Consider the following 27957-nt stretch of genomic DNA (forward strand, 5'->3'; position numbering starts at 1 on the left):
CCTGCCATTTACATAAGCCCTGTTTTACAGGACTGGAATTCACCAAGGAAAATTACAAAAGCTTTTACAAGCCAGCATTCTGCTAAAAAGAAGCTTTGTGGACATTTACATGGTTTTGTGCATGTTAGATATGTTGGCGACTCACAGAAAAGCAAGTTTGGATGGATGCAGAAAAGAGAGAGCTGTGAATGACTCCCAGAGTAAATATCTACAACACTGACAAAACACATGTTCTTTTTCTTACCAAGAAGAACACGATTGCTAGAGACTGGAACATGCCCAAGCAGTGAGATGGCAACGCTGGCAGATCACTACAAAGGTGTCCATCCATCCTGATCCTTAGTTTATGTGACCATATGAAGCTACTGCTGTAACCTCTCTGCTATAGAGCTAGGACACACATCTTTCCTGCAGAAAGCATGTTAACAGCAGTCTCAAGATTTCAATTCTTATGTCTTACATCCTCATGTCAGAAGGGCACCAGCCCACACACCATGTCCATCACCATTTGGCATCTTGGCCGTGGCAGATAAGGGAGGTGGAAGTCAAGCAGGGCAGGAATTTGGCACAAATGATATTCCAAGCAAGACATGGTATAGTCTGGTTCAGCAAACACAGCTACAACAAAATCTTTCAGAACAAAATACCTGAAAGTGCAAGAGCCAGCAGTGCATCAAAAACATTATCATCTCATTATCTCATCATGTTGCTATGCTGCCTTTACCCCCTCAACCACAGAGAGAAATAAAGAAGGTGATTTAATATCACAGACACAACCTAATGGTTTCTTGAAAAGACTCAGCATTTAGTGCTAAAACAGTAAGGAAGGCCAAATCCTACCTAACAGCTTAGGAACACAGTTTGGCTTGGTTGCCTGTCTTGTGGGTCTTTGCAAGGAAGTGTATGAGGGGCCAGAACTGTAATTCATTTCAAATTAACTTGTTACTTCAGCTTCTATAATAACTTATTTAAAAAAAAACCCAACCCAACCCAGGACAAAAAATATGGGCTTTACTTAGAACAAACAGTAGAACAGGTAAAAAAGTCAATGCTAAAGACCTTCTGTTCTGTACGGAACGTCTCTCTGAGTCAGGTCACTTACCCAGCTCCTTCAGCCATGCACGGCTAGACACGCCAGATGTTAAATTAATCTCCCTTTTAAAAAGAGATGTGTATTCCTGCTCATGGAAAAAAATCTATAAATAATCAAAAGGTAATTCTGGAAAGAGTGGTGGTTTGTTTTTCCCCTTCAGCCACTCACAAGGCTTCCTTTCAGTACTGGCAATGCTTTTATCAGGATTGCAAAATTGTGGGTCCACTTGGCTTCTGCCCAACAGATTAGGTGTAGCATCAGTTACACAACCAGAACTGGTCTTGCTCATGCTCACTCTATCGTAATATCCGTATGCAGGAACAAACATTTCTAACTTGGACAACACAAACGAAATCTGCTGGAAAATGGAGCAGATTTCCTGCATGAAGGAAATGGATGCCACATTTAGAAACAAGTGCTACTAGAACACTGCTGTTCAATAGCTTTTTTTACATGAACTCAGAAGTCTAAATACCATGTTTTTGGCCACTTTTCCCTTTTTTCCCCTCTTGTGCTGGAAAGCGACAGTGCCTATGCTCCCACACAACGCTGTCACCAGCTGTGAGGTATGCAAAGCCATTAAGCACTACTCAGCATAAAGACTACTCTCCAGTCGTGCCGTGCTGTGGGTCATCACAGCACCTCGTGCTGAGCTTAGTGTACGAGTGATGCTGTCTGCTGCCGAAGTCATAGCACTACCTCAAATCCAGTACTGACGGGTGCTGAAACAGGCATGAGGGTTTATAAAAGGTGCTGCCATTTTGGGAGTAGTGGGTTATATCTGGAAAACTGCTGTCCTGTGAAATTCCCTCTCATACCTTGAAATTTGATAGAAGCTACAGAATCCAACTGGTAGACACTTGATGTGGGATTCAGTTCCCTGAATGTAGGCATCCAACACTATTTGAGGCACCTGATTTAAGGCACCAGCATGGGGCTGATAAACAAAACACAAGATTTCAGACTCAGCCATTTGGCATGGGTGCTGGAGGCTAGGCAGGACACCCACAGCATCTGCAGTGACATCAAACACTCACAAACAAGCACCGAATCCTGCCCGGAGGGTGGGGTTCAGCTCGTGGATTAGGACACATATATAAATGCTTCCATGTGTGCTACATGCCTGTCCTGGCTTCAGCTATAGCAGTCATTTTTCTCCTTCTTAGCAGCTGGTGCAGTGCTGTGTTTTTTAACTTTCAGCCTGGGAACAACGCTGATAACACTGATGTTTTTAGTTGTTGCTAAGTAACGTTTACTCCGACCAAGGACTTTCTCAGTCGCATGCTCTGCCAGGGAGGAGGGGAAGGCGGGAGGAAGCAGAGACAGGACACCTGACCCAAACTAGCCAAAGGGGTATTCCATACCACAGCACGTCATGCCCAGTATATAAACCGAGGGGAGTTACCCAGAAGGCCCAGATCACTGCTCGGGTCGGGCTCGGTATTGGTCGGCGGGTGGTGAGCAATTGCATCCTCTCCACTTGTTATTTCACTAATCATTATTATCATTGGTGGTAGCAGTAGTGGTTTTGTATTATACCTTAGTTGTGGGACTGCTCTTATCTCAACCTGTGGGAGTTACATTCTTCCGATTCTCCTCCCCATCCCTCTGGGAGCGGGGGGAGGGGAAAGGGGGGAGTGAGTGAGTGGCTGCGTGGTTCTGAGTTACCGGCTGGGCTCAAACCACGACAATGCCTGAGTGTCCACTACAGCAAATGACAACCTTGCTGGTAGAGCCTAGGCAGGGATTTGTCTCTTCAAGTGTAGGCATCTCCTTTTGGGGAGTTGATTAGCAACCAATCTGCATTAAGGAAAATTTCAGTTAGGTCTTGAAAAGATACTTTTCACAAAGATGACCCAGAGGAATCTGCACCTCTGGAGATATGCAAAACTTCTCTGGAAATGACCCTGAGCAATGTCCTTCAAGTGCTGTCCTGAGGTAGGGGTTGCACTTGCTGAGCTGCAGAGCTCTATTTTGACATCCATTCAGTAGCTCCCCACTGGCTCCAAAAGGATACCAAAGCTATTTTAATAGGTGTCTTACTCTATGTGTCTAGATCCTACATAACTGATGGTGTAAGGGGCAGGGAGAAGCAACATGGCTTTTGCAGGGGAAAGTCATGTCTCAAAAGCCTACTAAGAGGTTTTGAAGGAATCAGTGGGCGTGTTGATGTGGGTGGTTTACTCGCTATTTTGTATTTGGCTTTCCTAAAACCATTCGGCATAGGCTGCCTCTTGAAAGTTTCTTGCAGAAAGTGAGCTGCCATTGGATTAGAGGGAAGTTTTTTTGTGTGTTAATGAGTGATTAAAAGATAAGAGAGAGGTTGTGAAGAAAGGGACAGTTTTTGCAGTGTTGGTGATTCCCCAGTATAAACAATGTCAAAAAGGTGGGGAGGGGATATTGAGATGTCAGAGTGTGAATGACACATATTATCTAGGGTTGTAAAAACAAAAGTAACACCAAATAAGTGTTATGGAGAGAACTTGTTATGATGCAGGACTGTAGAGATGGCAGATGAAATCAGTGGTGACAAACACAAAGTAATGCACATAATGAAATACACATCCCCAACAATAAAGATGTAATGGTAACCTCTGACAGAGCTGTCATCTTGAAGAAAAGGATTTGGTATTGGTGTGAATGAAGGTGTTCTGTGAGAGCCAGCTCAGTGCTCAGCAGTTGGAGAAGGGGGCAACGGAGTGTTAGAAATTCGAAAGGGAAAAATATAAAAACATCACTATGTGACAGTGGGCCACAGCCTGGGCCCTGTGCACCTCAGAGCAGGCATAATAGAAACAGAAATTAACAAGGTAAGGTGAGGGGTAGCAAAGGTGATAAGAGGCACAGGACAACTTCTTCCAAAGAAGAGAAATGAGCCTTCAGTGTAGAACAGGAAAAACTGAGCAGGAGCAGGATAAGAATGTCTATAAATCCATGGCCTATAAAACCAGAAATTACTTCCCTTCTTTTTTTTTCACAAGTGACCCAATGCAATTATGAGGGAATAGGTTTACAACATCAAAAGGAAATGCTTCTCTAATAGCACATAGTCAAATGTTGAAATTCCCTGTTTCAGGGTATGGGGTGAATAGGGTGAAACACCTTATAGTAAAGTAGACATCCAAACTAGATCAGACAAATCACACCCTAAAAATGCTTATTTTCCTTCACTGACTACAAAGCAAGGTTATGATGAGCTGGTCCTCTGTAGAACTCCATGCAAAAGCTACTCAGAAGTTTGTTAAGACAAATCCCACTTCCAACATCTACCAGAAATGCTGGAATAAAACTTTCCTGTATCTTTGAGAGCTGTGGCCAAAGCTCCTACAGGGAAAAATCTGGTGCAGGGCAATATATAAGTCATATAATCCAAAACTTAGATTAAGTTTATATCTCCCAGGATAGTCATCCATGTAGAGTCTTTTTTCTGTATTGCTGATTTATCTATATTTAGAGCATGACATAGGTGTGTTCTCAAGGGGAGAAATCAATTTTTGGCTTAACTCCACTGCAGTAAGGATTTCCCCCAGAATTCAGTTGTTCCAAGCACATGGTGTGCAGGTCCTATCACTAAACCAAGAATAAACCCAACCTACTGTTTACCCCTCCCTTTGGCTGCACAGTTCTTTGTATTTGTTCAGTATGCAAAACAGGAACACCAATCCCATCAGCACCACTTAAGTTTTACAGCAAATTCTAAAAATAAAACCCTCAGGAACTTTGGGCAACTTGAAAAGTTCCTGGGTTTTATGCTGCATATGGGGCTGCAGTAGTTCAGCTAGGAGCAGAAGTGAGTCTCTCCCTTTCATGCTGGCACCAAGCAGGGCAGCAGATGGGCAGCTCTTTTCTCCTCCTCCTGTTTTGCTGAGTGCTCTGTCCTTCTGCTTCCGCGGAGCGTGAACAGCTCAAGCTCTGAGGTTTGTTACCATAGCATGGGTTGTGCAACAAGAATACTCAGGTGTGCTAGGGATGCTCCAGGCTAATACTCAAACCTAGCTTGCTCTTGAGCCGTACCAGAAGCCGATACTCAGCCTGCTGATAATGAGCTACGGCTGTAATTACAAAATCATGAATACCAGCAACAAAGTAATGCCCCTTAGCAGCAGCTGAGACACTATCCTATAGTCAGAGCACCAGGGAGGGCAAGGCTGCTTGTACCTGTGCAGCATTAAATAAAAGCAAGCACTGGCTGCATGAATCAATGTACATGCAACTGACGGCTTTTGTGTTGGCCTGGAAGATACATAATGCTCCAGTAGTTATACAGTTAAATGTTTTTCTCTTTTTGTCCTCCATGTGATGTTACTAGAGGCTTCAGAAAGCTAGCTTGGAGATGAAAGGCCTCTTAAATTACACCACCAGGAAAATAGCTATAATGGTGCATATATTTTGCTTCCAAGATGAAAGTCACCTTCTTACAGTGAGAAAGGCATAGATATTAAAACACATAACCACATAAACAAGGTTAAAGAATGCAAAATGTGATTTTTTGTGATGGGAAGGGAGTGAGCTGGACCAGGACCGTTTCTACCTTTCTATTTACACTTTTCTAGTTATTTCCAAGTAAGTGGTGAAGTAAGTCTTCTTCAAAATGCAAGTGGAATTTCAACACACAATAGGACCATGAAAATTGCCATACCAGGGCTGTCTAATCCTGAAGACTGCCTCTGATCACAGCAAACAATAGATATTTCATGGAAAGATACAAACCTTCACATAATGGGCAGTGCTTATGGGAAAATTACTTCCTATCCCTCAGGGAAAAGACTGGTTATTTTATGCTGTGCTTATGTGGGAACCTAGACTTTATTCCTCTTAACCTTATTTAATATAATAGTGAGTATTTTCTATTACCCGTTCAAATCCTTCTGTGAATCCTGCTACTATTTTAAAACTATAAATCCCTGGGCAGCCCGTACCACCCATTATGTTACGCTCTGATCCACCAGCCTTGCCTCCCCAAAACCATTTTCCTCTAATTTCCTGAAAGACGGTATCATTTATTCCATTTGTTAACTCCTGCACTCTATGACACACAATATAGGCCAAATTTTTCCACTTTCTGGTTGTAGAAGGAGGGTCGGTGTAATTTAAATTTTTTCTTGCCTGCTTCATTCTCTGGTCTGAACACAATAGTCTGCCTTGATCAAAACACTGGAAGCTGCAATATTACAGGGCCACACAACCAAGCCAGAGGTGGCTGCAACCTCTTCTGCTCAGAGCAGATTAAACGTGCACCTCTAAGCCGCCAGCAGGACATTTGAGCCCTTCTCTGCCAGCCCCACGTGCCCACCTCACATATTCAGAACCCAGCTCTCCAGCAACAGACGGAGGTACCGGTCCCACCCCTCAAATAAAGGCAAAGCACCAGCTGTTAATGCTGTATTCACAATTCCATACTCCACAGACAGTGTGACTTTATTCACAAATATGATTTGTACAGAGGTAGAACAAAATACTTTGTATAATCTTTTTTTTCCTTTTTTTTTAAACTATATACATATAAAGAATATAATAGAATGACAAGAAAGAAAAGGTTGTAAACAAAACAATATTATGCCATCAAATACAGTACAAACAGCATGCAAGAACAGCTTCAAATGAAATCTTGCTGGTGTAACTTTATTTCTAATGTGGTAAATGGAGAGTAGTAGAGAGTCATGCTCTAATTGGATTGAGTATGCCACAGCTCTGCAATTTTGTTTTAATTATTTTTTTTCTTTTACAATAAACCAACAGGATAGCTTTCTTTTCACTGTGGTGGGGAATGCTTTTGTAATGCCCAATGTAATCTCAACAGAAAAATATAATAATCAAATCTACAAAGTGTACTGTCATTTAAAAAGCAAAACCATAGAAACTGTACAGTTTTAAAAAGCGAATTATCTCAACTGCTTCTTAAGAGAATTTTCTAAAGAAAGAATAAAATATGCAGAATAAAAATTAGGAGAGCTATTGTTCTGTAACAAAGCTAATAAAATACTTGTTTTCCATTCCAATAAACAGTTTTTTTAATTAATGACTATTCTGGAAATTATGAAGTGGGCTGGGTTTTATTAATGTTCCACTTGACTAATAAAGCATGAACTCCTTACAGGTACTATAGCTGTCATTCCCCTGGGGATGGATGGAGATTGGTTCTGCATGCATGCTAGAGACAGAAACAAGGTTTAGACACTGGTGTAGATTTTAAAAATATTTTAAAAAGTGTTTTAAATGTTTAGTTTAAATGTTTTAAATGTTAAAGTTTCAAATGTTTAAATCTATAAAAATAATCTTGCTTGCTTTGCTACTAGATTGAGATTTGGATATGGGATTTTCTGCTGAAATTCATTCTTGGTCTTCGCAATGGCCAAGGACTTCTACTGGATGTTACCTGGGCTGCACTGGGTCCCACAGATGGTGGTCAAGAGCAATGGTTAGAGCTCACACCTGAAACACGTGAAGCCAACAGCCCACATTGTTTTCTCTGTGGCGAGGGCTGAACCTCAAGGATCTGGGCTTTGGGGAACAGTGCTGTCCTGCCCTTCCATCCCTCTAAATTCTGGCCCTTGTTGTGCGAAGGGCGAAGCCTGGAGAGAGCAACTGTGCTCTATGAACTATCAACGCTGGTGACAACCACCTCTCCATCCCTCATATCTGCACACACTGTGACTATGTAAGCATGGAGTCTGGTCAGGCCATGGCCTTGCTCAGGGATAGCAGCCGTGCTCGCTGCCATGCCTGTGGGAAAACAGAGTTTTCTCCCCCTGCTGCAGGCTTTGACCAGCAAGGAAGAAAACTGTGAGCACTGGGGTTAAATTGCCCTCCTGCAGCTCCCCCCCTTAAATGTAATTTAAAGATTTAACCACCCAAACAGCACCTGTAGATTCAATTTGTCTTTATCAAGAACGCAAGGATGGTCAATATTAAACAATTGCTGCTTATGGCTATATGTCAGGCACCAGCCCAAGCTTCAATTACAATGAGTTCACTAAAGATCAAGCAGAATATTGAACAGGGAAGGACGGCAGGTCTTATTTGTCCCTGGGCTCTCAGGTGATCCTGGCTTCCAGGAAGAAGCTCAACACAACCTGCCAGTGAACTCAGGGCAGGTCCCATGTCCAGCCAAGTGACCAGGGGTGGCCTGAATAACATCTTTCGCCAAATCGCAAGGATTAAGTTAACTGCAGTGAAAAGGGTAAAGAAATATCTGCCCTACATGAGAAATCCACCTCTGTGGCTTCATCCATGGCTTTGGCATCTTCCCAAGAAATGGACTGTCAAAACCCCTCCGGATCGCCCCAGTGCAACTGAAACCTGCATTTCACTAACAGACCCTGCAGCAGATTATCACCCCCAGAAGCAGAGCATTTATTGAGAGGTGTGAACAATATGCTATACACAGAGGAAATACTCTGTGTGATAGTTTATGGTTAACAGAATAAACCTGGCACCTCTTTGTGGAAGAACTGTACAAAACATGGCTGAACTAACAGGATTGTCAATGACATTCAGTGGGAGATACTCTAACCCTCTGAGTAAGACTGCATCTTTCTGTTGTGTAAACTGGTCTACAAGTATGAATAAAACAATACATCCCTGCCCCATTAGCCTTGGGGAAGATTAATGCCCTCTAATCTATGCTAAATAAACTCCGAAGCATGAAGAGCAATATTCAAGTCCGACACACAGCTGCTTGTGAATTAATAGGGATCACCCTGAAATTGCTATTATGAAATGCAAATATTTGCAAAAGAACAATTAAAAAATATTCCTGAAGTGCAAACGAAAGGCTTGTCAGCCATGTTTGTGGTGTGCACAGGGACAGTCAGAAGGCAAACGCTAATGAATCCCAGGGCAGAAATCTGTGCTAAAAACCCATTAGACCATTGGCAGTAGGTAATGGCATGGCATCTTGCACTAATTTCACCCCATAATCGGAGAGGTTGGCTTAGGATGCTCTAATTTTGATTCTTTGGACAGTTTGTTTGGATATAACTACCTGTATTTTCAGAAAGCTGCAGTACATGGCTTATAGTAAATCTACTTCACACGCTTGCTGATACTGCTCAAACTGATCTCATCTGCCCTGATCTGCAATTTTATGTTAGCTAAAGTAATAAAAGAATCCTGTTAAACCTAAATTATCAAATGAAAAAGGCAATTTTCTCATTTATACTCCATTAGTTTTTTTAGTTATTGCTAGGAAAGCTCTAAAATGCTTAGGCCATAAAATAAACATGTGGCTTAATGTACAGTATGTGTACTTAAGAGGATGATGGCATCTGCAGTAACTGCTTTGTACTGTTATTGTAATGGAATGCACAAATTAAGCAACAGCACATACCAAGTAAGGCATAAAAAAACACATGGCAAAAAGTAACAAGCCTTCTGCTTTTATTTTTTTTTTAATAACTTTTTAATTGCTAAAAAGAAAAAATCACCAATATCCACACCTACAACACAAAATGGTTGATTTTGATAGATGCCTATTACCTCGTGCCAGCAAAACTCTGTGATATTGTTATCTTTAACATTTCACTGATCAGAAGTTTATAAAAGCTTCCCCTTCCCGAATGAAATTCAATGATATATTTTCAGTGCTAAAGTCAAACGGTTAGCCTAATATGGTTTCAAGCACACAACACTCTTAAGATTTTAGAAAAAAAGCACCCCAGATTCTTAAATCACAGAGATGTAGGATAACATATGAAAAAGCATCCAAGTATTCATTTTTCAAAATGAAATTAAGAGCCTAGATCACTTAAGTACCTTTGATAATTTTACTCTCAGGCTCTTCACTTAAACGTACCAGGGTACTTTCTATCAAGAATGTAAATTCCTTCAGAAGAGTACCAAAACTATACCTGTGAGTTCACATAAGCAAGATTGCATAACCAAACCATTTACAGACATATTTTAGCATTACTTTGCAACAGTAGGCATTAGGATTTTGAGAACACAAGAATGTCTGAAATTCAACCTGTGTGCTTCTTTATCCCTTAATGGTTAATTAAAACAGGTATAATTGAGAACAAAGAGCAAGCAGAGCCTCAGCAGAAAGGTGCAACAAACGTCTGGATCAGACAAACTTGATGAGAATCATAAAATGCAGATTGCAGATTTCTCCTTCAGCCGGGGTTTCAGAGAAATATATTTTCCTGGCTAAAAAGGATGGCACAGCACAGTTTTACAGAGGAATATGCAAAAATATAAAGACGAGAGTCCCGTTTTCTTCCTCAGTAATCCCATAAAATCAACCATTTGTTTTCATAACAGCTCCAGACATTTACCTGACTGCTGACAGGGCCTTTCCTCATCACCTGAGGTAAGTCTACACTCTCTTTTTGTGTGCTGTCAGTGGTGGGTACACGGCTAGAGTTGTGCTCATTATTCCCCGGTTTCCCGTTAGTGTGACCAACTTGTTCTCCCGAGTTGAAACAACTGTGCAACCTATTTACTCATAGTTCAGATTTTCTTCCGTTCATGGCACAAAGCTGAAAAGTAAACAACAGTTAGAAAACATTTGTTTGCCAAAGCCCACCATGAGAAGGTGCAAGCTCTCTTTGACACAGGCCTGTGTTTATTCACACCCTCAGCACTGTCTCGTGCTCTAGCTTGGCACTGTAGAGGAACAATCGACATCCTCTTCAGGCTCCCCTCCCTCCCCTTATTCAGCCTTTGAGAAGTTACAAAATATAACAGAACACTATTTTCTGAGACTATATTGACTGCACTAATTACCCACAATACTGTATATTTGCTATTAAGAACATGAATGTGTGCTTTCAAAGTGTGACATTCAGGGCTTCAAGGATGTGAAAGGAATTAGATGGACTGTTCTGTCACTTAATCCGAGGCTTCAATGTACTTTAAAAAATTTGTTTAAAACCCCAAAAACCAGAATACACATTTTAACTGTTGAACTTTTACCAGCTATAGGAGTTTGTAAGGACCCTATCACTATGTGGTTACAACAGAAGATACACAGTTAAGGTCAGGTCACGGTTTCCAAGAACATTCACAGGGACTGAGGATGAGGAAAACGAGGGACAGATCCTGTGGGAACCTTCAGGAGACTGAGCTGCTCACTGGGGAAGTGCCTTGAGTATTGCATTCACTTCCTCTGCAACTGCTGTCAAAGCAAACTCAAACTGCTCCTGCGGAGAGAACAAATGTATACTCTGAATAATAAAGCAAAACACTTTCCAAAAGCCTGGCGCACTATTCTGCAGCTGAGCATCCTCAAGACATTGTTAAAAATATGAATATGCAGGATGAACTGTACACTGCAATGGAAAGGAACAAAATGTTCTGGGATTATTGATGCCATATAACATGTTTGACAGCATCTTGAAGCTGGAGTCATTGTAATGGAGAAAAATGTTGGTAGCAGAAACTAAGCTATTGGGACACAATGATGCATTGCAATTGCATGGTCAGAAGGGTTTGGGAGTAGTTGATCACTAGCCATTTCCTTCTGACACAGAGATGGAAACTCGTTAACATAATTGAGATATGAAATAGGTGAGGTGCTGCAAAGCAGAGCCTTTGGCTTCTCTCAGTACTGTTTGTAGTTGAAATTGGCTAGAATAAATATCTTCTCACCTTATATCTATTACATAGAACAATATCTGCTTTTTGGTTTACCTGTTATTGCCCTTTTTCAGCCTCCCATTTGAATGGCTTTTCTGCACCCACAAAGTAACTAAGGATGATTACACCACTCTTATTTAAAAAAATACTTGAGAAGGCTTTTCTCTGCTATTAATTTACTGTAAGAACAAACCCAAAATTACAAACAGGCTTCTGCTCTGGGTTGGCAGAGGTGTGAAGGACACAGCCATGAACAGCCACCTCTTCTAAGTGCAACACTAACACACTCCTGAACTGTGTAGTACTACAGAAGGACAAAGGAATTTTACTTCCTCAAGGTTAGCAGAAGTTACATTTTCTAGGCAAGTAATTTTTCTTCCAAATTCAGCTTATTGAAGTATCTGACAGGATGATTCGGTGCTTGCAACTTCTCAGATGAAGGAAGAAATGTGGGCAGTTTACTCAGAATACAGGCAAATCAAGGACACCTGACAAGGACTGTGGAGAAGTTTCTACTTTTCTAGAAGTAATCTAGTGGTTTAAGCCAGCCAGAGTCAAGAGCAGCTGAAGAACTGACTTTGAGAATGGAGGTCTGAGATGCACTCTGCAAAGCATCCTGACGTCACTGCTGAGATACTATCTGGATCTCCAATTAGAAAATTGGACGTCTGGTAGGTACCTCTAGCCCCTCAGTTTCAGCTGCCAGGGGCTGGAGGTACCTCCGTGGGATGGCTGCAGGTATGTACACAGCAGTGGCGGATGGCTGCAAAATACAGCCAGCTGCCAAAGACAGTTACTGGACTAATAGAATTAATTTTCCAGAGTGTTTCACTCTACTGTAGAAATCTGCAGGAAGGATGAAAGAACAAACTACAGATGTGCAACTCCTAGTTTATAAAGGCAGCTGACTTTTATTTCTTAAAATTCAGTGCCAGACTTCTCCGCCTTGTCTTACCCCACTGCAGTCATCTCCCATGTGGAGAGAAGCAATCATGGGCACAGTTCCTGAGCAGAAAAAGAACAAAACTCAGAATAATTTCTCAGAGACATTGACATTCAAGAATTTTGCTGTCTGGTTGGTGCTGTCAAAGTGGCATCCTTGTACATTTGCTGGACTGCCGCCAACAGTTTTCCATCAGACATCAATTCACCCTAAGGAGTAGGACTCGTCCTCATTAGGCACAGAAAATGGTGTGTATGCCTACCTATGCCTCTCCGCACTCCCCAAGGTCTCTGCAATTAAAGAAAAGACTGGAGATGCTGGTGGCCACCCAGGAGTATCAGTTGTATTTTAACAGAGTGTGCTGAATATTTGAGAGGAGCTGGAGGGCAGTGGAGGCAAAGAGGGCATTCATCTGGACATGCTGTGCCATAACCAAATTGGGTGCTTGTACCAGCTCATAAAGCTTCAGGAAATTTGAGCTGGTGCATGAGAAGTACTTGCTGCTGAGAGAAAGAGCTTTGGCAGGAAGAACTGGCAGTGGCTGGAGCCCATTGGTGCAGCCCTGCAAGATGGGAGACCTGTGGAGCAGCCTGGGTAGGGTGGGAAATCCTTGTGCTGGGGCTGGCCAGGAGAGGGGCAAAGCAGGTGCTCCCAGGATGCTGGAGCTCAGATGTGAGTGGGACAGCTGGTCCCTGTCACCACCAGTCCTTGGAGCATGGGGAGCACAAGAACAGAAGAGGCTGATCCAAGCATGGTGGAGTTGACATGGTGATGCAGCCAAATTTCAGAGTTGTGCAGATGCCTCTTCCAAGATGTGGGCGTCAGTTCGGAAGAAGGGAAGCTGCCCATGGTAATGAGGCTACCTAATGTGCTCTTCATCTGAGTATTTTACAGTCAGGAAAAGCTTTTAAGCTCAGGGACTGCAGTACTTTAATGTTAGTCCCACTGATGAAAATAACATATATTATTGTAAAGTTATTCACTGGGCAAATCTGCCCTTTAACCTTGTTGTTCTGAGATGTGTTCATCTTATTGTGAAGATCTGTCAGGGAAGAGACCACCTGACCTGCAACTAGCTTTACCCCTCACAGAAGGGTACCCCTCACATGAGCACAGGGCATCATTGAATCACCTGAAGAAAAGTGTCTGTTTCGTATGAGGACCATGGAGTGATCAACATGAACTTCAAAGCTCATTATGGATGTTGGAGACAAGTTCAGTGGAGACCACCAGCTAACATCAGGTGCAACCTTACATTACCGAGGCAAAACAACTTACAAAGCATAACCTTCACAGCCGGAGCTCAAAACTGACTGTGAAACACTACAGTAAAGGGGACAGTAAAGCAGACACATGAGATGTATGAGGACATGGTCTTTCTGGAATGGTGCAGCTGAGCTCTTCCTCCTCCTTCCTTTTGCATAATATGCACAGGTGACATGCAAACAGTGCAGCTTCCCTTGATGTAAATCAGCTGCCTCCAAAGGAAAGCCTTTACACACCTTTTGCACCTTCTCATGACAACAACCAGAGTGAGAGCAAATTAACTTCAATAATTTTTAAAGAAGCTCAGTTTGCTGTTTTGTAGAGCTGCGCTATTATTCACATATGCTATTCACATAGGCAAGATTTACTGGAGGTGAATTTTAACATCTAGCTTTGCCTAGAAAACAGAGCCAGACAGGCATTTTGTGTGGCATCAGTCCTATATATGCATCACCTATAGGCATCACCTATAATGCAGAGATGACAAGGACATATTTAGTAAAAAATAATAGGCTGTTTCATTAAATCTACAAATAAAAATTCCCAAGAAAACAAACTGAGTAAATATAGCATATATGACCCAATAAAGAACCTTAGCTAAATATTACAGATATGCCCGAGGAAAGATATAGGAGAGAGTAAAAAAGGGAATATATATTCTTCCTATCACAGAGAATACACTTCTTCCTTCATTACTTTCTCCTCTCACATGTGGCACATCAATTCTATTTTATGATTCCTCTGCAAAAAAATATAAACAAAACCACAAACCCTCTATTATGCTTCTCAGAAATGCAAAATGCCGTTATGATAATTTCATTATCATTTATTATATACAGTGCTTTTGAATTAAAGATCCCTTCCAGAAGACAAAATGTTGCAAACAAATCTTTCACATGCTCATTGAAAATGTGGAGCGCTGCCTGCTGGAAACACAATAACATTGGTGAAGTAAGTTGGTGTTTATTTTGCCTAGGGATATTCTGTAATTGGCATTTCTAACCTGACTTTTAATCCATCGTTTTAAATTACTCCAAGAGTCTAATATTCCTCATTTGTATTCAGTTGGGAAAGCACAGGGGTTTGTTTAAATCCATCAGAAAAATTCTCCGGGGATCGTGCATTGCTAGCATGTAACCAGATATTTATAATTTGCAAGACATTAGTTTGAATAAGTGATTTGGGTGTTTTTTGAGAAAATCACAATGATGGAAGAAGGAGCAAGAGGAGAGAGAAGCAATATCCTTAGAAAATTTTTCATCCTGGATGAAAACACAGGACACATTTCTTTTCTGGAGTTTTTCCAGATAAATGTTTGGAGGGGAAAAACACGTCTTGAGTGAAATTTTCATGGGACCCAGGTAACTATTTCTGAGCTAAGTAAGAGAAGTTGTTCGCATAACCTCATTCTTTGGTTATGGAACTTTGTTTTTTCTTTTGTTGAAGGCAACAAGCTGCAATTTCTCTTCCCTGAGAAGGAAACTGAAATCTGAGCTCTATATTTCTACAGATCAGCTATATATTTTGGATACATTTACACAGTAGTTTAGGACTTGCATTTTCCCCCAGAGTAAATATATGTGACATTGGATACTGTGTGCTATTTGCATTTTTTTTTCCAGCCTGAATAATCAAAGCAGAAGAAAGATTTTTGCAATTTTATGTCCTACTTGCAGATAAAGATTAGTTAGCTTTGACTGGCTCATCTTTATTTCTCATGCACTTACTTAATTGGTAAATAATACTTAACGTCCCCCCAACTGTTCTCCAGAACCACATTTCCTAGTATTACAGGGAAGATAAAATGATTAGGAAGGGATTTAAGAACAGTTACGAACCAATGATTCCTGCAACACACATATATTTCACCGTTGTTCCTCAGCAATTTCAATTCCCTAAATGCTGCAGACTTTCCTATCAGTTCCAGCCTGGTCATGGCACTGTCTGTCACAGCACTCTTGTTACTCAGTTTGGGGCTGTAACTCTCATTTGATATTTTACAATGACATATACAAATTTATTTTTTCTCCATGACATGAATGAGTTTCTTGATTGTCATATTTGCAGCTCTTAACTTGCAGCTAATACCCCAAAATATCATTCACAGAATCATAGATCATTCCATGCATCACTGAAATTGTCAATAACAAAAAGGTTCATTTCTAATTTAAGGGGCTGCAATCACACCATCAGCTATCTTTAAAATTTTTACATTGTGGAAAAATGTCAAAACTATTACAACTGACAGGAATTATAGAGTAAGATGTTCACTTAACCAAAGGGCACAAATAAAGTTACCATGCTACATCCATAAAGGATATGGCTTCAGGCATGATGTAAGCTCTTCTGTACAAAGATACTAAAAATGAGTCAATTTCCTACAATATTTCCTTTAATTCAAAACTGTTTTTCTCCAGAAAGTTACATTCATGCAGCAGTTACATTCTCTTTAATAAGTTGAAGCTTTAATAAAAATATTACATGCACAGTTAAGCACAGATACTCTAAGAAAATAATCCATATTTCAGGATGAAAGTAAGAACATTCTTTCAAATGCACATTTTCTTTAGTAGGCTATAGCTTGATGTCTTGACTGCCCTTCATATATGGTAATCAAGATAGATGTTGGAGATGCTACAAGAAAGAGCAGATGCTAAAGATACAAGATGCTAAAGAAAGTAGCCTAGATAAATCTTCAGCATAAATAAACCTCAGTTGGTAGGGAGCCAAACAGAGTAATCAGCAAGCGACCTGTGTTAAATTAGGTCATACCCTCTCTCTTCTGTCATGAAAACAACTACTGTGAAAGACCTTTAATGTATTTAAAATCCCAGTGGATTTATTGACAGTACCTTTGTCTGGACCATGCCTGGTCTCTGGTCCCTCAAGTGCTCCAGGGTAGCAGCAATATCAATCTCTTTAGCACCTGCAACAAACCACAAATTGGGCTGAGTTCAGAGCGCAAGATAATCCATGCTGCGTCTGTCAATCTCTTGCTATCGGGTTCCCTTTGGGCTAACAGTCCAATTGAAAATTATTACATCCATCTCTCAGCAGACTTGGCAGGCAGCTGCAATTTTTGTGTTCATATAGAAAAATAAGAGGTTGGGGCAGCTTTTATTAACATTAATTCAAGAAAAGCCAGAGAAAAACAAATTCTTAAAAATGCCTGTGCACCTACAGTAGAATACATTTTGCAGAACCGAAGGGTCTGTTGTGCCGATGCCACCAAGTGTCCCTTTGTCACTTCTGAGAGTATGCACTGAATTAAGGGACTGAACCACACAAAGATTTATACTGTTAAAACAAGATTTAGGTGAACTTTTGTAGCCTGCAGCTGAGATCCAGAAAACCTGTCTGTGGCTTCCTAGTTCATGACCTGCCAGATCATCTTGCTGCATGATCACTGCTTCAGCCGGCAAATCTATGGCATTTTCTTTAGGTTATACTGTGGATGTCTGGACACCGCTGCTGTGTAGTGATCGGTAGCACCATGATGCAGAAAATAGGCACGCACAGATGAACTGCTTTGAGGACTGGCTACCTTTCTTGCAAATGGAGGTGCTTTCTTTTAAGACGTGATCTGTGAAGATCAAAATAAGTTCTTGTGCCTCTCACATTCCTTATCATCATCAGGTTCTGGCCTGGAGAACTGAAGGGGAAAGGGAGATGTTGATTTCCTTCTCAATTTTCTCCAGTTTAAGACATTTCAAGACCACGCTCCTCATTTTCCTGAAATGCCTAACCTGATACATGTATTTTGAAGGGATTAAGAGGAAATCAGGATTTTGATTCCTCCTTTATGAACTTCAAGCATAGAAACCTTGCTGCAAATCCTTCAAGCTGAGAAGTTCAGGTACAGAGAGTCTGGGTCTCTCACACTGGTCCCCTTCTGCATCTTGCAAGAACATCGTACAATGCCAAAGCATCAGGCAGATGGGCAGAGGGTCAACCTAGTCCAAGTGTAACTGCCCCATCTCTGCTCCCCTATTCCTTACTGCCCTAGTTGGCCATGCATTCTCCTAGGGCAGATATGGGTCCATAGCTTCTGAAGCTTAGAAAGATGTTGAGCTTGGTCTCTCCTCTTTTGTACATATACTTTTACCGTTAGATGGTTTATCAAGGACAGGGATTAGCTACAATTCTGAAATCTGCTCTATTTTAAAGGATACTCAATGGTGTGCTCTGAAGAAGACCACTGCCCTTGGATGTGCAATTTGACAACCATTTCCTGTTGCCTCGGCCCTAGGAATCTCCTGGTGCAGCCTATGCCAATTTGGGACTGCCTTCTGGGAGCATTTAAATGTCTCCAATTATTCACAAGGGTCTTGGTGCCTAATTTGCGTGTCATGCACCTAAAGCATTGCTGCTGCAATAGCTAACTTGTACACATCTAGAGCATGTACATATTTAGTTCCCAGGACTGGATCTGGAGGCTTGGCCCCAATGTTTACCACTCTTCCTACAACTTCTGTAATTTAAGGGCTTAAGTCTTACTGTAATTAGGTTCATGTCAATGTAAACATCATGCACCTTCTCATTTACCCAACTCACCTTTATAACACAGCACCATCTTTTAAAAAATTCAAAAAAAGCAACTAATAGTGATTTAATTTGGCTTCCTTTGATAAAAGATATTAGAAGACATTTAAAAATAACATCAGCTCTCCAAGAATAATAGATTTGCAATACATTCTTCATATCAATAAAAGTATGTTCTTCAGCTGTTTCAGAAATGGAATGAGTTCATTTAGTAAATATAACAGTGACAACTTAAAAAGGGTATCTGACAGATATTCTTACTACTTACCATGGGTTGAGGCATTCTATGGCTTTTGCTTCCTCTACCCCCCAAAACCACCCCCCTCCAAATTGTACAGGATTTTACAGGTATAATCTTTGGAAAAAGTAGAAAGCTTTAGTTTAAAATACCCCCCCCCCCCAAACCTCCTTACAATGGAGCAAAGCAATACATACTCACATATGCTGTGAAGTCTGGTAACAGTGACAGTAATTATACCTAAAGTCTGCTGCAGGTTTTGCAGTGGCAGTTCATCTGGAAAGCATCGGTAAAGGTACACTCTTTGTAAACCCTAACACTGGTTGCGCATTTCAGTGTTTAGTCTCACATGTGCAACTAGGTGGGATTTTCTTGTTCCACCACAAGATGTCCATGGGAGCAGACTTGTGCGAGTACTGTGCACACTTTACAGCCTACTTGTGGCCTCCTTAGATTACCAGGAATTAAAATGTCCCAGTAGCATCTTGGCTCAACATAAGAGGAATTAATTCTTTCAGAAATTAAGGTATGAGAAAAATTTAAGACACCAACATCCATGTCTGAGGTTGACCACAGCCCCGAGCTGGCCTCCGAGATGTGCTGCAGGGATGGACCTGGAGATCTTCCCATTGGAGCTGGCAGGCTTGAGTGCTGCATAGGCTTCCCCATGCCGGCAAACACATACGTCCCTGCTCCAGTGAGGGACGGTCTTTAGCTGAAAATACTCTAGCCTCAGGACAAAAAGGGAAAAGGTTCATGACAAGATCTAATAACTTTAATGGCTAGATGGGCTTCTGAGCTTATCTTTGAAAGAGTTAATTCCTTCATTTCTGTAATGCAAATTGCAGGCATTTACTTGTGAACCAATGCTTGCTTTTTTATCATCATTAGCAGAATGACATGCCTAATAGTATGAACAATGCCTGATTATAAAATCCTGATTTAGCAAAGCACCAAAGCATATGCTTGCACTGGAATGTAAGAATAGTCATAGTGGGACAGTATGCTTAACGGGAAGCTTGTTTTGAAGTCTTGTCAGTAGAAGTCCCTGAAACATCAGTTTTTACTGATTAGTGTCATCCAGCCCATGAGTTGTGATGAGCACGCCACCCACAAGCACTTGTGATGTCCTCGGCCACAGGTAATTAAAAGGAAAAGGAAAGAAAAGTATGATTTTGCCCTAATAACTGTCTTGTTGAGACGCCACAGGGTTAGAGGAAAGGTGAACAGAGGCAGAGGTTGGTTTGCTAGCCCTTTTTCCATTTCTAAATATCCCTGATATTATGGTGATGGGAACTACCTAAGTGCCTTGAGACGCCGATCAACAAAACAGTGCTGCAAGGATGGTCAGCTGTTTTGGAAGAAAAAAAACTTGGAACAAGAAAACTCACAGGAAGAAGTATGAAATCAGTGGCATAGGATAAAGCCACCATTACTTGTTTTCTCTCTACATGAACAAACCTTTCTTCCTCCTCAGCATCCACCACTACATGTTCTGCATCTACTCGCTTATTGTGCCTAAAACAAATGAGTTTAAATATATACTGCTAGTCCACTGCTAAACCTCATTTTGTGATGAGGGCTTTTTTTCTACTCAAACTTATGCTAGATTGCTGTTATATTATGTAAATTCAGCTGACTTCCACTGATGTGTGTGATAGTGTGTAGGAAGTTCTCTGGTGACAGAAGTGGACAAGAAGAGATTTTCAAGGCACAAAAGGAAGTCTGAACCCAACCTGCCTTCACAGGTGAGAGGAGCTCAGTGTTTAACTGCAGTGTGAGTTTTCAGCTCTCTTTGGAATTATTTTTGTTGAAATCTGACACAAATTCAACAACTTCCTTGCTACACTGAGCCTTTCTCTTTAATCTGAGATTACAACAGTGTGGCACAACATTCTACAGTACCCAGTAACACTTTATTTATGCTTTTTGTGCCATTTCAGGTGACAAAAAATGCAGCATATGCTACATGACATTGGGAGAGAGGGATATCAGGTTTGAGATCACCTTAGGAACCTGAACGTGCACAAGTCCATGGGACCTGATGAAATCCATCCACGGGTCCTGAACGAGCTGGCAGATGAAGTTGCTAAGCCACTGTCCATATTTGAAAAATCATGGCAGTCAGGTGAAGTTCCCAATGAGTGGAACAAGGGAAATATAACCCCCTTTTTCATGAAGGGGAAAATGGAAGACCTGGGAAACTACAGACCAGTCAGTCTCACCTCTGTGAGGTGGCAAAATCTTGGAGCAGATTCTCCTGGAAAGCATGCTGAGGCACATGAAAAACAATGAGGTGGTTGGTGACAGCCAACATGGCTTCACCAAGGGCAAATCATGCCTGACCAATTTGGTGGCCTTCTATGATGGGGCTACAGAACTGATGGACAAGGGCAAAGCAGCTGATGTCACCTACCTGGATTTCTGCAAAGTGTTCGACACTGTCCCGCATGACATTCTTGTGTCTACATGGGAGAGATATAAACTTGATGGATGGACCATCCAGTGGATATAGAACTGGCTAGATGGCCACACGCAAAGAGTTGTGGTCAATGGCTCAGTGTCCAACTGGAGACCGGTAACAAGTGGTGACTCTCAGGGGTCAGTGTTGGGACCTATCTTGTTCAACATCTTTGTCGGCGACATGGACAGTGGGATTGAGCGCACCCTTGGCAAGTTTGCTGACGACACCAAGCTGTGTGGTTTGGTTGATACGCTGGAGGGAAGGGATGCCATCCAGAGGGACCTTGACATGCTTGAGAGTCCCTCATGCGAACGTCATGAAGTTCAACCAAGCCAAGTGCAAGGTCCTACGCCTGGGTTGGGGCAATCCCAGGCACAGCTACAGGTTGGGCAGAGAAGAGATTCAGAGCAGCCCTGCAGAGAAGGATTTGGGGGCATTGGTTGATGAGATGCTGAATATGAGCCGGCTTCAGTGTGCGCTCGCAGCCCAGAAAGCCAACCATATCCTGGGCTGCATTAAAAGAAGCGTGACCAGCAGGTCAAAGGAGGTGATCCTGCCCCTCTGCTCTGCTCTCATGAGACCTCACTTGGAGTATTGCGTGCAGTTCTGGTGTCCTCAACATAAGGACATGGAACTGTTGGAACAGGTCCAGAGGAGGGCCGTGAGGATGATAAGGGGGCTGGAGAACCTCCCGTATGAAGACAGGCTGAGAAAGTTGGGGCTGTTCAGTCTGGAGAAGAGAAGGCTGCATGGAGACCTCATAGCAGCCTTCCAGTATCTGAAGGGGGCCTATAAGGATGCTGGGGAGGGACTCTTCCTTAGGGACTGTAGTGGTAGGACAAGGGGTAACGGGTTCAAACTTAAACAGGGGAGGTTTAGGTTAGATATAAGGAAGAAGTTCTTTACTGTGAGGGTGGTGAGGCACTGGAATGGGTTGCCCAGAGAAGGTAAATGCTCCATCCCTGGCAGTGTTCAAGGCCAGGCTGGACACAGCCTTGGGCAACATGGTCTAGTATGATGCACCCCTGCTCATGGCAGGGGGGTTGAAACTAGATCATCTTAAATTCCCTTCCAACCCTACCTATTCTATGATTCTATATTGTGACTAAGGATATTAGGGTCAAATCACACTTTTACTGAGATGGCTGCAAAATATCCAAACACTGTTCAGGTATTTTAAATATTGCTTATCTGGAAAGCCCATATACAAGCTAAATTTGATGCAGTTGTTTAGAGTAAAATATGGAAGAACTTGACCCACTGATTCCAAGGATATTCCATTATTGGAAGTGCTTTGCTCAGGCTACTAAACTATGAAGTCCTGCAATAGATATCAATTTATTGTCATAAAACAAATAATCTAGAGGAAGGGTTAAAAATACTAGGCTAGACAGCATTGACAACTGGAAAAGAGAACATAAAATGTGTCAAAAGGCAATATTTTTTATCTTTTCTCCCCACCAATATGTATCTGTCTGCTTAACAGTGCTACTGTTGTTTGAGAAAATACAGGGAGCGCTAAAAGAGGAGCATTTAAAGAATAAAAAACTGCCTTTTCACCTTTTGACTGTATTTTACTCAGCAGGGAATAAATTTGGTTTGTGTTTGTGACAGGTTCCTTTTTCACAATGGATTTCATTGCTTGTTTTAAATGAATGTACGAATGTAACTTAGTGTGACACTGAGCTAATGTTGTACCAGCAGTATTGTGAAAAATGGCTGTGTAATGTGCAATGTTTGGGTTTTTTTTAAACAGAACATGCATTTGCAGTAACTCACTGTGAGCCAGATACCACTAGCCTTCCTCCTGTCCTTAACAGCTCAGTGAGCTAGCTGAGTAAATACCTCCAAAAGCACTTCCACACCAATGCATAGCAGACTTTAACTTCGGTAATTAACTATCATCTTCCTAAAGGCTTCAAGCATTCACAGTGAGTGCACAACAACCCACATCAGGAACATTAACTGGATAAACTAAAAGAAAACAAGAAAAGATGCAAGCTGAATGATATTTTGCCCCCAAGGAGAGAAGCAGTTTCTGAAGTTTAGGGTCATATCCTCTGCAACCCTTTCTCTCCCACAGGCACCAATGCAGGATGCACACTGGCACTTAACAGCTGGTGCTCCTGATTAGCAGATCCCAAGGGGTTAAAGTGTTTGCCCTTAGATAGGCGCATAAGCAGAGTATCCAGCATGTCACAAAAACATGGGTAAAAGTTGAATTGCCTTTTTGTCCTTCAATAAATAAAGAACTAGCCAAACGCTGCTGCAACAGGCTCCATGAGGTGACCAGCAGATCGGAATATTTAAAATCATCCTAAATTACATAATGTTAGTTTTATGACTTAATAATGAAATATTCCTTCTCTTCTCATTCCCTTAAACATGGCAGGGGACCTGTTTTGCTAAGCATGAGACACATGAGAAACACTCTGTGGAGGATAATCCGTTCCACATTGTAGCAGCACTGATGTCACTGTGATGGTACAGGAATATGACAGACAAAGTTTGTCAAGAGGGGTAATATCTTTTAATATATCAGCTGTGAAGGAAAAATGAAGGCATTGAAAGTGGTTTTCAGATTCATCAAACTACGGAGCTTGTGCACCTGAAAACGTGCTGAGTATATTTTCTTTCTCAGTTATAAGAACAATCAGCATTTGTCACATAAATGTATGAAAATTTTGGCTTAATTAAGGTAAGCTTTGAGATTTTATTTTTACGAAATAGGCTTGAACATACTTGCATTGAAAGCAAAGTCAAAAGTCCTATTTTATACATTACTTATGAAACTGCAGCAGTAGATTCTGTGAGACTGATAGAATTTTATATTAAAGCACTGTATTAAAAGGAATATTTTAGATTCTAGATGCTCTGAATTTTCTGTGTATTTATAAAAATAAAATGATCCTTAAATACTTCATCAAAGCTGTTATTTGTGGGGGGGGATTCTTTTTAAATAACCCAAACTGAAGAGTTTTCTTTGTGAATGTTTCACAAATATATATCACTCATAAATATTAAATTAAAAAGGATTTTTCTAGCTGGGAACAACTTTCAGATCTACCAGCATATATTCTCAAAAAGATATGATTATAAGTCTGCATAATGGCTATAATTTTGTTAATGTGAGTCCTAAAGGATGGCTATGTTTAGATACATTTGAATTTTTTTCCAGGCTGAGACTCTGACTTCCTGCAACACACCGGTGAAATCATTAAATTCACCGTATGTTTCACACCATCATTTATAAAATGAACCATTTTTTTCCCACCTAGTAAGTTGTTACGAAGGCAAATCCATTAATGATTACAACGTACTTGGACACTAGAGAGGTGAGGACCTAGACAGATATTCTACTCTTTTTTCCAATACCCTTTGCACCTTTCTCAGCCCTCTTTCTGTTCCCCTTGATCATAAAGCTGAATATATGATGTAGGAGTCATGATGAGCTGTTGTAAATGGGGGATTATTAGCACTGTTATCATTTCTCCTTAAGGAGATGATGATGATCTGTGTGGCAATAAGCATTTGTCCCAACAGGAAAAAATGGAGCACTAAGGGGAATACAGAAATGACCTGTGAAGTGCCTTTCTTTTTGCAAGAGGAAGTATTCGAATTCATTCTAGTCAGATATTACTGACATTAATGCTTAATGCATTTTTTTATATTTAGTATATCGTACAGATTCTGGACTAGGCCTTAAACGGCAAAGAGACTTGTTAGGTCAGATTAAAACCCATCTTGTTATAATCTCGATGGAAGAGTCCCTAATATAGTTCTTTCTGCTGCTGTTGCTAGAAGCTGAAAAAGATCCAATAATATTTGCAAGATGCTGCTGACTGGCAGCCTTTTAGCCTCAGAGTCACATGGGGCGCAGTATTCACAGGCAATTGGGACCGCCATGGAAGAATCACTTGTAATACTATGAAATAGCAAAAATACACATGAGAAAGAAAATTAGGGAAAAAAATAAAGTGTCAGCAAGGACGACGAGCTGTCTCATCAAAGCGTGTCTGTGTTTAGGAAGAATACAAGTGTTTTTCATGTTTGGGTGATGACTGCATGACTCATGCCTAAAAATGATGCTTCCTGGTCAAAGCAAACTCACGCACAGCAACTTTATGCTGCCTTTTTTCCCTCCCAATGTGAAGACTCTGACAAACAAGCTTTCTTGGGTTTACAGTGCAACATTTTCTGCCTCTTTTCTGCATTCAGCTTTGCCTTAGCCACAGTTCACTTCGCAAGAAGGTTGTGAACTGTGGAAACCAAAGGAAAGAAACACCTTAAAGAAGGACACACGGTAACTAGATCCAGGTCTGCCAGGAGCCCAACACACGAAACAGGCCCATCTATACTGGTGGCTGTGATAGCGTATAGAAAGAGAAGTGGGCTCGCTGGGGCATTTGGAGGTAAATCAGTACTCATGGACTATTACACTGCCATTGCTATGCTGTTTCCAGTGCCTAAGCTAGCCGGACGTAGCAGATATGCTACAGATTTGCAATGCTCCTAAAGCCCTAGATGCCTCCAGCTTCCCACTGACAGATTCTAAAGGATGGCTTCTGTAGCTGCTCCAGCAAGTGTCTGCCCCATTGAGTACTTAATGTTGCAGTGAAACATTTAATCACACCATATGAGGGGCAAACTCAATCTGATTAAAGAAGAAAGGGTCATAACTAGGGGGGGTGTAACACCACTTCTTCACTGACCATTAGTTTTAATGGCATACCGGTAATATTTACTAACCAGCTTAGTCTCAAAGGCCCAGCCTCATCTCATCTACTCCAGCCATCCTTGAAGTTCGAATCGAAGTTAGTCATCTCCTCTCCCAACAGCTAAGAGAGAAAGGGGAAGCTCTGATGGGCAATTCATTTGCCTGAGAATTATCCTCCAGAGGTGCATACCATTCTCCACTGATGACTGAGGAGACCTAGACAACTAGGTTAGGTGAGATGCTTAATACTAGATGTTTTATATGGCTAAAGTTAGATGGAATGAACCTGGCTTGAAAAGAATTGAGTTTCTAGCCTGCATTTTCAGGCTCACAAATACTAGAATCTGCCAAATCTAACGGTGTTTGAGATCTGTGTTTTGTGCCTGTTTCTTTCCCCTCTTCCCTCACCTCTCCAGTTTGGCAATTCTGATGGACATGACAAAAGAAAAAGCAAAATGGAACCATAATGAAAAGATAAATCAGTTGCAGTATAGTGTAGAGAAGGCCAGAGAAGTGAAAAACACATTGTAAGAGTAACTGCTGTTTGTATAGTGCTCTGCTGCAAAGAAACAAGAGTATTTTCTTCCTTCAACTTGCATTGTCTGAGTGCCCACTAAATACAAACACTTGTAAATAATAAGACTGAAAAAGAGATCTGAACAACAGCTAGAAACTACAAAAATAAAAGCAATTTTCATTTGTAGTTATCCAGATGTCTGCTGCTGTAGCTGCTGGAGTTCTGCTATTGGCCAGGAGGATCATTTGATGCTTTTCATGGAAAGAAAAAAGCATCAGCAAAAACCTAGTGAGGGACACACTTTTAAAGATAACAAAAAAGATAAATGTATTCAGGCTGGTATTTTCATTAAAAGCTTATTCTGTCTCTGAGATGAACAAAATCTGTGTGCATCCATATATTTAGTGATCGACCCAACATATACCTGAATTAGTGAACTGCCTGTAATTTCAGACAAAATATGTCTCTATACACCTAACAATGACCCAAATTAAAATTTCACTGCCTTTATTAGAAACCAGAACAAAAGAACCACAACAAAAGAAGCCAATGGGAAAAGCAAGCATATAAATGGAGAAGGAATAAAAGTGAAGTAATGAAAATTATTGTGACAGTCATACACACAGAGAGTACATATTATATAATTGTTCACACATTTCATACTAATACTGGAAAACTGCATCTTATAAATGTAAGTGATATGGCTTTGTCAGTACACAATCCAAAGAAAAGTGATACTGAAGATGAAACACCTAGTAACTGCCTAATATTTTAAAAACTGCTTCAGGAAAATAATGCTTCTAAGTTACACTGATTTTAACAGATTTGCAGGGATAGAAATTCACTACTGACATGTCAGCCTTTCAGCTAATATTCTTTGTCATTGCAGAAAAAACATGCAGAAACCACTCACTGTAACTGAATGCAAATGGATGCTAATTTGAGGACCAATCCCTCCTCACTTCCACCGTGCATGAGAATATGCGACACCACATTCTATACCATATAGTAATTGTTTCTCTTTTACATCTACATTCCCTCCACCTCCCCAGAAGTTAAAAATAAAAGGAATATGCCTAACTTGCTACATGCAAGAAATAGAAGTTAATGAGTTATAGTCCATATGGGGCAAGATATCCCATAATCAACTATGGTCACTCCAGAAGATACCAGTGCACACATCTAAATTCAACTTACGTGTGCATGTACACACGCATGCACACATAGAAAGTGTATACATAGCAAGAATTGCAGATGTGCAGCTACTGCCTACTTATAGGTGTTCCTCAGTACCAGCCCCCATAGAGTTCTCCATGATTTTCTTCTTTTAGTACCTCTTCCAGAAACTACTGGTGAATTACCTGAAAGGCATTTTATCTCCAAGTGCTTAACATGAACAAAGTTAAGAATTCTGATTGTAAAAATGACACTTCTGAAAACGTGCCTTAGTTGGCCTCCAAAAATCTCAGAGTCCCCTTTGCAAAATTTGAATTTTCTTTACATGGAACACAGAAGTAGCTCACCCTCATGAATCTAGTAACTTGTAAGAACTACATTTTACATTACTTTCATTTTAAGTTGCACAAAGGTGGCAGTGCT

General features: G+C 41.0%; 1 protein-coding gene across 1 annotated transcript in view; it reads right to left on the reverse strand.

Moving 5' to 3' along the window:
* Nucleotides 1–6471: 6471 nt before the first annotated feature.
* The window catches only part of PTPRN2 (protein tyrosine phosphatase receptor type N2), a 590472-nt gene continuing 568986 nt past the window's right edge, over nt 6472–27957 (reverse strand). Inside the window, exons 22-24 of the mRNA XM_030483611.1 lie at nt 16733–16806; nt 11168–11235; nt 6472–10572 (exon numbers count right to left, since the gene is read on the reverse strand). Coding sequence (XP_030339471.1) covers nt 10560–10572; nt 11168–11235; nt 16733–16806 — 155 coding nt within the window. The 3' untranslated portion in view covers nt 6472–10559. The remainder of the gene's footprint in view (nt 10573–11167; nt 11236–16732; nt 16807–27957) is intronic.

Source organism: Strigops habroptila, chromosome 1 (assembly GCF_004027225.2).
Source record: "Strigops habroptila isolate Jane chromosome 1, bStrHab1.2.pri, whole genome shotgun sequence".
Classification (NCBI taxonomy): domain Eukaryota; kingdom Metazoa; phylum Chordata; class Aves; order Psittaciformes; family Psittacidae; genus Strigops; species Strigops habroptila.